This window comes from Sander lucioperca, chromosome 16, assembly GCF_008315115.2.
Source record: "Sander lucioperca isolate FBNREF2018 chromosome 16, SLUC_FBN_1.2, whole genome shotgun sequence".
NCBI classification, from domain to species: Eukaryota; Metazoa; Chordata; class Actinopteri; order Perciformes; family Percidae; genus Sander; species Sander lucioperca.
In genome coordinates, this window is record NC_050188.1 from 27,608,775 (window position 1) to 27,618,863 (window position 10,089).

The window sequence follows — 10,089 nt, forward strand, 5'->3', positions numbered from 1 at the left end:
AGTTTGGAAAAGCCTGCCTCATACAAGTATGTGGAGGAAAAAGGAAGGAGAAGTTTTAAGGCCGTATAAGGATATTCCGTCATCAGTGCCACCCAGAAGATCACAAGAGAACAAGTGGCAAAAAGATGCTTCAACCTGCCATCACTTTCAGCTCAATAAATTGTCCCTGCATTTCTGAAGACAGACAGATAATTTCCTGTGCAGATAAATGGGTCCCTTTACCCACCTGAACTAGTCCTCCATAGAGCTGTTCTAAAATCACGGTTCAGTCAGCTTTTATTAAACGGTTGCTGAAACGGTTACTGTAGACAACCTAGTAATACTTAAGAAAATAAACACACAGTAACATAAAATGTGATTATTTACTGAAAACAAATCCTAATTCTTCCGCCGAAATATAGTTCCCCAAGATAGCACAATGTTTGCCAAGCAACAGCGGCGCACTAATACCAGAGACGTCAAACTAATGCTGAGCAGGACACAGACAGGCGTCAGTTCATGATTCAACTGTTCACTCAGTATGTCACTCAGGGGTCTGTCCACAGAGGAACTTTTACAAAAGTTGGTGATGGAAGGAGGAATCGAAATTTCAGAGGAGGAAGCTCAGAAATTTAGAGGTAAGTAAAGTTTGAACTTCATAACTATCACCAAAGACGAAAATGTAGCTAACATCAGAGCTATCATTAGCATTGGTATCAGTAGCTAGCTAGCTAAGTTTGTTCTGATATTACAGTCACTAATGTTCATTTACTTACTGTAAGCTATGCAATACTGTCTCTTGAACTGCCAAAAGCGTAGTAAGTAAAGAAAGTTATCGAAAATATTAGTTAGCTCACATAATTAAGTCAGCTAGCTAGCTAACGTTATTAGCCATGCTAATGTCAAGCTAGCAAAGGTACACGGTCTCCCGCTCAAAGCTCCAACAAACAAAAGAAATCACCAAAGCCCACGAAAACTCTCTGAATTTTAAGTGTACAAGTTATTATTTGGTATTTATCTTATTCACTAGTGTTTATCTTACTTGGTGTTTATTTATTCATGTTTCCATTTTTATTACAACAAAACATGAACATCACAGTTTAATACTGTGGTAAAAACAAATGTAAAAGGAAAAAAAACAACTTTTGTCACATTTAATCTTTTGGATTGGCTTAATTAATTTTCTCTCCAAGTAGCAGCCTTTTATCTGCCGCTTAACGCAAGACGCAGCAGAAAATGTGCGGGGATATTAGTGCTGAGTGGGTTAAGATAGTTCACGCAATACCTCCTGGTTTTTACTGTGCACTTTTATTTACAGTTAAAAACATTTTACTTCTGTCAAACTAACGGAGCTGCGGCGGCTTCCGGCTTCCCACTGGCACTTGAACTCAGCTCCGTAATACGCAATACGCCCCCAGCGGATGTCGTACTACACCGTTGAAAAGCTTCGGAAGCGACTCACAAAAATGGCGGAGAGACTAGAAGGACTGATTAGTGTCTGAATGTACGATTCTCTATGACCTCTCTTATACAGATATAAACAGAAAGGCTGCTGCGTGGAGAAAAGTTGCCCAGGACGTTGACCTGTCAGGTCGGTTAAATGTGATATAGCGGTATAATGTCAATAGTTCGATGTCTGTTGCTAGCTAACTAATTAGCATTAGCAGGTTTGTTTATCAGTACCATAGCAACGCTGGAGTTGTTGGATAGGTGTCACTGCCTGATGTCGAGTGCAGATGTGAGTTGCGCATGCGTCACTTTGCAACAAGTAGCCTACAAGATGCTAACGGCTTTTTGAGCTAACGCATAGTCTATGAGCTAACGTTAGCAATCAAACAATCATAGATAGCTAAAACGTTTTTGAAATGACTGCTGCTGCTGGCTACAAGTTAGCAATCAAACACAATAAAGGCTGTCACTTAATGGCGTTTTGAGCTAACGTTAGCAATCAAACAGTCATAGATAGCCAAAACGTTTTTGAAATGACTGCTAGCTAAAAGTTAGCAATCAAACACAACAAAGGCTGTCACTTGAATGGCATTTTGAGCTAACGTTAGCAACCAAACAGTCATAGATAGCTACAACCTTTTTGAAATGATTATCATCTTCTGTTATTGTATGTAAAGAGAAACGTTTATTATTTTATAGATTTCACAAATTTCAGTATGACACGTTATGCCGTAAACAGTTTAAATCTGAGCATGCGCGACTCACATCTGCACTCGACTCACATCGGGCAGTGACAATAGGAACTGTCCGTAGCCTTTCGCAAGAGTTACATTTTTTGAACGCATCCGGATGACCAACTGACACGATTTTTTTCGCACCGCACTCGTTCGGACCCAGTTCGGACCCATTCGCATGCAGTCTGCGAATCTCCAGAGGAAATGAATGACTTCCGGTCGTTTCGAAGCCGTATCGGAGCTGATTTCAACTGCCAGTGTGACGCCGCCTTAAACACGGAGCGGCGCTAATGTTTAACTGCTTAGCTAGCAAGGACTCGTCGCGCTGCTACGTTATCAATTAGTTTTTGACTTTAGTCAACACGTGAGAACTCGTCTGACACGGAGTCTCCTGTTGTGTGCTACATGTGTGAAATAACAACTATAGTCTGGACTTTGTCTGTGTAAACGGCTTCATTCAGCGTCTCTCCCTCCCCTCTGGCACCTTGAGTTACCATGGTTACAGGAACGTCCTGAAACTTTATGATAATCAATAAGAAGTTTTTGGTTAGTTTGACTGAACAAAATCATGAATGTAGCCTGATTGTAGCTTGATGCGGAAATCTTGTATTCTAACATATAGAACAAATGCGAACAGTACGTTAGTGATGACAGAAAGGTGATAACTCGCCACCAGACTGACAAGGCTGCAAAAGTTGCTGTTTGTGTGATGTATTTTTCTGTTAAACGATAAGAGGCTCACTTAAACAATATTATTAATAATAATTAATGATGATGATGAGAAGAAGTAGAAAAAGAACGTACTAAAAAGTTCTGTAGATGGTTGATTATTTGAAAGAGTAAAACAGTTGCTGGAGATATAACGTTAATAACAAGACAGCTGCTGAGATATGATGTGAGTTTTTTTTAAACTTTATTTACAAACCACATCACAGCAAGTTGCAAATTGTGTCAGTCACTATCTGTATGTCCAGAGTTTCAGTGCTTCTTTTAATAGCTTTTTCATTTACATTTCAGACAATGATGTGGATGGAGAGACAGTAGACTGCGGACTCACAGAAAATATGATTGCATATCTCTTTGACAAGTCTTTCAAAAAGCAGCTAAAATTCAGAGACTTCACAAACCGCTACAAGGAGGTCACCCTTACTTTGGAAGTGGTCAACCCAGAACAGCAGACATGTGAAGCTCCTGTGTCCCCAGCAAACCAGAGGTAATAATGTATTAATTATGCTATTTGTTTCACCATTTCTCTTTCTCTTTTTATCTTGCATTGAGGTGTTGTTGTCCTAATCTGATAATGCTGTTCTTCTGCTGCATTGCAGTTTGGAATCTACTTGCCACAGACTGCCTGCAGTCATTTCCATTCCACAATTCCCACAAGATGTCCAGAGCCGCTTAGATGCTAAAGAACCGGTCCACAAGAAACAAAAGTACCGTAACAAAATAATTGGGACTCTGTATGACATGGTGTCACGGTGTACAATGTAAGTGTTCCTTTCCAAATATCATACCGTAATATCATAAATCGTTTTTTAAAGATAAAAACACAAAATGTAATATGTTTTATATACTGGTATTTTACCAGTTTATTGTAGTTTTTATAATTTTCCACCAGATGTACGCATGCAAACTTGTCACATTGTCACACACACACACAGACAATAACACATGCACGGAGTGAAGTCAGTGAACCAGGTGCAGTGAAGATAACATTTTACTTGATGACAACTACACTTGTTACTGTAAATGCAAGTAAACCTTTGCGAGTAAATACCAATACTTTATCCATACACCTGTTCAACACGCATAAATTTAAACAAGTAGAACATTGATATTTCAATTTTCTCCTGCAGTCTCTTATCCACCGCAATATGGTAATGTGGTTTGTTTTGTCACTGTTTGAGACAGGTATCCAACCAACTCGGACTACGTTCAGGTCGTTAAGGCGTTGATTGTGAAGTACCCTTTCTTAAGGCTAAGGGTGCTCCGATTGATCGGGAACCGACCGTTATCGGCCGATAAAGGCTTTAAATAGTTTGATCGGTGGCCTCCATAAAGGCCGATCAGATAGGCCGATCAGATGACGCACTACTCGTGAGAAAATGTTCTATACGCAGCTAAGTTACACACCAACCAGACGGCCGACCGTTGGCAGAAAAAGCAGTTGGACTGATCAGTCTCCCCGAGTTGGTCAAAAAAAGTGCCTCGGAACCAGGGTGGGAAATTAGCCTTGTATCCTTGTAATGGATTGGACAGTTTTTGTCAAAGAATGCTGTTGCTAAGTAACAATGCACAATGCTTATTAGGAATCGCGTTACATTACTGCTAATGAATCCCTAACATTTCCGGATTTTGCTGCTTCGTAATAAAAACATTCAAATACCAAAATAACGGAGGACTTTTATTGTGAAGAACTTACAGGACATGAAACCGTTCACAGCTTTAAAGCTTTGGCCACGCATAGTCGAGTAGCTAGTTTTCAGCGCTAGTCCGGGACGCCGTGTAACTAGCTAGCTAGCTAGCTAGCTGAGCTGAGGTACAGACGAAAGGAAAATTATCTGTTAAAAAATGTGGCGACATATCCCCGGTGTTAAGAGGCCCGCCGCGGAGTCAGCAGTAGCTATGGACGTACAAGCTGTTGAGGGCGAAGTAAAGAAAAAGAGAAGATACTTTTCAAACAAGTGGCGCATTGACAAAACGTACAGCGAAAGACCGTGCAAAACATTTCAGACCGTCCTGCCAACCTGTTTACATTTTAACGTCAATGTAGACTGGAACGATGTTTAAGTCGCTTGAAAGCTGCTGCCGTTTTAATCCTGTTGGCTCTCTGCTGCTCAGTTCTACCCCGCGACTGACGACACACACACACACACACACACACACACACACACACACACACACACACACACGGTGGATGCAGGAAAAACCGGAGATGAGACGTACAGGATGACCTAAATTGAGGACAGCTACACTTAATACATCCATGAGCTACACTCATTGTAAAATCAATGATAAGTTAAAGTCCAATAAGTCCTTTATCAAACCGTATGAATGTGTGTCCCAGGCCAGGATAGGAAATTAACTTACAATGTAAAGATCAACAAGCTACTGACACATAATAAATACATTATATTAATAAAATATGTATTAATAATAAAACATAATTTAATAAAGCAATTCAAAATATGATAGTGCACTCTCTTTTATAAATTTGAATTCCGTGTGTTCTGCTCAGAACACACTAAAGACACACTGAAGAACACACTGACAGTTTTTTTGTAATTTATTCTGAATAAGGCTTTAGCTCTATGTTAAGCTCTAAGCTGTTTAAGGTGTGTTTCTAACAGAGGAAGTGGAATGTTGAACTTTTCCTGTCAATAAAAGTAAACCGTTGACAATTCACAATACATTATCTTCTGTTAATTTTAATACTTATGCATTGTTGTTAAGAATATTAAAATTAATATATGATAAATACATGACATGATAAATACAAGGTTTCAAATAGACCCGGTGATCGGCATCGGTCGACATGGCTCACAGCAATCGGTGATCAGCCCCAAAAATCCTGATCGGAGCACCCTTACTTAAGGGATGTACACGGGAATGGTTATGTAAGTACCTCTACTTTGGTCTCTAATTTTAACAGATTTTAGATTAACAGAAGTATGCATAATTAACTTTCATGATATCTGTTTGGAACAACCAGCATACCTGGCACAGCCAACTCAAGAGAAAATTCAAAACAGAACGGGCTCCACTAATCAACAATGAGGAAGTAAAACGGGTCAAAGAGAAGTTTCGGCAAGCAAGATCACTGAAGACCCCAGAAGAATCTACATCCACATGTCCAAAACGACTGAAGCCATCTCTAGTAAGTCCCCTCAATCTCACAAAAGCTAAGGCAAGATATCTAGTCATATTGTGTGCACATGATCTGTAACCAGTGATATCTGCTTTGATAAAGGAATCATGCATTGTGGGGGAGGATGCAACCTCTGTTGAGGCTCATATCAAGGTACTTATTGAGCAATACAGAAAGTTGCATCCAGACATGAATCTGGTGAAAGACCACATGATGAAAACCTTTGCATGGAGACGCCGAGAAATAGCAGAAGGAATGTCAACTGAAGATCTCTTGAGGAGATATCCATTCCTAAGAACATCCGCAGGGGTAAGAACAATTAAGCTGATGCCAACTTCAGCTACAGTCAGTGCTTTAAATTGCTCCCAGTCTATATATTAACACTTAACAGAAATTCTGAAAAAGGTTCATATAGACTTCTCCTACAGTTGTAATTCATTTCTGTTTGTAAGATTTTACTGCAACTGTCTTGGCTGCCACTACAGCGTTCCTCAGAAACATCAAAGTGTTGATAAAGGTTGTTTATATACTTAATACTTAAATAAAATATGCCTTTCTTTCCCCTATTTTTATTTTTAAAATCTCAGTTGTGCGATGAGGTTGATGCCATGCACCCCTCTCCAGTCAACGTATGCCACCGCATCAGTGAGAACTTCACATCTATTCTCCCAAATATGCTGAAACTTGTCAAGGATTCGCCACTGAAAATTCTCTACATGGAAGCAAGAGAGGATGCCTTGGCTGAGGATATTAAAGGTACTGATTTGAGCACATACAACTAGTTAATTTTGCTCCATCATTGTGTCAGTTGTGTGCAGTCCCTTTTTTAAAGAGACTGGTATTGTACTGACATGATACATATTATTGCCTGGAGGCAAGGTCCCTATTGTTCTTGTGTCGTTTTTTTTTTATTATTCTACCGCCTCTGAGCCTCAATTTGACCCCCTAAACCTGCTCAAAAACTAATAAATAAAAAGCTAATACATTTTAGTTTGTTAATGTACTGAACCTGAAGTAACATGCGGTAGCCTGTCTATGGGAATTTGCAGGTTATTAGTATCAACCAACATTCGTTGAAATGCATTAAAATTGTAAAATCTTTATGACCTAGGAATTGACTTCAGGGGTGGTCTTGCCATCCATATTCAAGGAGAAGATTGAGGATTTCATTGTCCTTGGACAGGTAAATACCTGGTGTCCTGCATAGCCACTAGCCATAAGTTAATGTTCTTTTAGATCACTGTGCACACTTTATCATATCGATCTTGTTATGTATGCTATTTTTTTTTTCTCTTATGTAGAATAATCCTCAAACTCCATATCCAACCGTTCAACTGAAAGCACAAGGGTTGAAATATGCCCTCTCCAGACAGTGTCAGAGTGTGGTCAATGTCGAGGGAATTGAGGTTTGTTCTTGCACTTCAGTGGATGAGGCCTTCATTGCAGCCTTCTGCATGTACTTCGTCTTCAACATGGCATATCCTGGATACTTGAAAAAGACACTGACCTTTCTCCAGAGGTGCATCGCAAACATCACGGGGGATGGAGACAAATCCCTGCTGGTAACTGTAACTCGAATTGTCAACCTTCTTCACTGATCATGCCTGGACTGCATCAGTGTACAAAATGCTCAAAGAGGACCTTTACTCTTAGGAAACTGATTCATCATATTGGACTTGTACATGCACACGACCCTCATTTCAGCATAACCTGTGGGATAAGTAACTGCCAGTCTGCTTTTTCCAAGTATCATTCTTTTAGGCGGCATGTTTATCGAAAACACAAAGACAATATTTCTGATTGCACTGAAGTAACTGAAGAACATTTTGAAGAACTAGTTGAACACACACACACACACACAGTTGAACAGCCCACACCACCAAGTATAGACACTTTGCTTGAAAATGTAAGAGACCATTTATTTAGTTTCATTCTCAAGTGTACCGAAAAAAATAATCTCTCCCTCTCTGTCCAACAAGATATTGTTGATGACCTACATTTTTTATTGTGTTTTTTCAAAGAAAACTATGACTCATTCATTTCTTATCATTTGGATAAGAATGGTTTCCACATTAGTGATTGCCCAGAACTTGAGCAGGTTTTGTCTTCTTCAGACTTTTTTCAGAAAGCATGCGATTCAGTTCGGTCTCCATTCATGATAAAAGAGCACTGCAAAACAAAAATGGACATGACAGAACCGATCAGTTACACAGTAAGAGACAATTCAGGAATGAAAATTGGTTTATTCTTATATTCCAATCACACAGGTATTACAAAAATATTCCCAGGTGGAGGATGTGTGGGAACAGATTGTTTTGGATAACCACGGAAATCGAGACGACATTCTGACAGATTACAGTGATGGGGTGTATTTTAAAGAGCACTCATTTTTCAAAGATCACCCTCAAGCTCTAAGACTTCATTTTTATGAAGATGAATTTGAACTTGTGAACCCACTGGGGGCTAAAAGAAATAAGTACAAAATCTGTGCTTTTTATTATACAGTTGGGAACATAAGTGGAAAATATCGCTCAAAGTTGGGTCACATTCATTTAGACTTAATGGTTCGCCATTCACATGTGAAAGAGTCTGGGCTTGAAACTATACTACAGCCATTGATAGCTGACCTGAAGATGCTCTCCACAGAGGGCCTCACGTTCAGTCTTGATGAAGTAGAGCACACAATTCAAGCTGCTCTAGCAACCATTTCATGTGACAACCTCTCTGTTCATATGATTGGGTGCTTTTCTATGTCTTTCAATACTGGCCGGATATGTCGATATTGTATGGCCTCACATTCAGAGATACAACATGAGTTTTGTGAGGAGAGTTTTGTTCTTAGAACAACTGAGGTGCATAAATATCACGTAGACTGTGTAAAAAATGACAAACATAGTGCTGTTTTGTATGGTGTCAATGGTAATTATACATTTGATGCACTGCCTTACTTTGACGTGACAAAGTGTCTTCCCCCAGATGTAATGCATGATTTGCTGGAGGGAGTTCAGCCTCTGGTAATGAAGCTGATTATATGCAAAGCTCATAATCAAAAGCACATAACCATAAATGAACTCAATGATGAGCTGAAAAATGTAGACATTGGGAAGAATGACAGGCGAAACAAACCAGTGCCATTGACTGAAAAACTCCTTGGACATTCTAAGATAGTTGGATCAGCCAGTCAAAATGGTGCCTATTCAGACTATTGCCTTTTTTAATGGCTCAACATATCCCATCTGATAGTCCATATTGGCATGTGTTCTTACTATGCTTAGAAATTGTGGATATCGTAATGGCTACAAAAGTGAGAAAAGATGAGCTTGCTCATTTGAAATTGCTGATTCAAGAATTCCTTGATAAGACTACTGAAGTCTTTGGAAATGTTTTAACACCAAAGTGTCAGTACTTGATTCACTATCCAAGACTTATATTGATGTACGGTCCTCTTCGCCTTTTGTGGTGTATGAGATATGAAAGCAAGCACCAATATTTCAAAAGTATTGCCAGTAAATGTAGGAACTTTGTAAACATAACTGTGACTCTCAGCAAGGAGTTTTCTTCACATAGGTTCCTAGATGACTTTGAAAATGCACTCAGCAAAAGCATTAGTATGCCATTTTCATCTCTGCCACGTGATTTACAGAACTCTTTGAAATTAAACCAAAGTTTTGAAGATGTGCAGTTTCAGGATAAAGTGCTTCAGCGTGTGTCATCTTTATCTGTCAATGGTGTCAAATATGCTCTTGAGGATGTTTTTGTAGTAGGTCATGTACACACTGAAGCCATCCTTTTATTCTTGAAAATTAAGTACATTCTGAACGTTGAGACTTTTTGGGTGTTGTGTGGAAAACTGTTATTGCCTTGCTCTTATGACAATCACTTCCATGCTTACCATGTCACAGTTAACAATGACTGGATTCTGCTCAGTCCAGGAAATGAGTTAGACCATCAAGCTCTCGACACATATTTAGTTGATGATAGACTGTATGTTTCCTTGAGGTATTCTGTATAAATATGTTCTATCTAAATATGTGTTACTTTGAAGTATTCTGCCTTCTG

General features: G+C 39.2%; 1 protein-coding gene across 1 annotated transcript; it reads left to right on the top strand.

Annotated features, from left to right (window-relative positions):
• Window positions 1–322: 322 nt before the first annotated feature.
• Window positions 323–8,252, top strand: LOC116035926. Its single transcript, XM_031279320.2, has 11 exons — window positions 323–617; window positions 3,180–3,228; window positions 3,277–3,375; window positions 3,488–3,649; window positions 4,074–4,139; window positions 5,758–5,779; window positions 5,875–6,039; window positions 6,133–6,339; window positions 6,618–6,786; window positions 7,142–7,213; window positions 7,332–8,252. Exons 1-10 carry the CDS (start codon window positions 521–523, stop codon window positions 7,189–7,191), a joined length of 1,086 nt encoding a protein of 361 aa, XP_031135180.1. The 5' UTR covers window positions 323–520; the 3' UTR covers window positions 7,192–7,213; window positions 7,332–8,252.
• The last annotated feature ends 1,837 nt before the right edge of the window (window positions 8,253–10,089 follow it).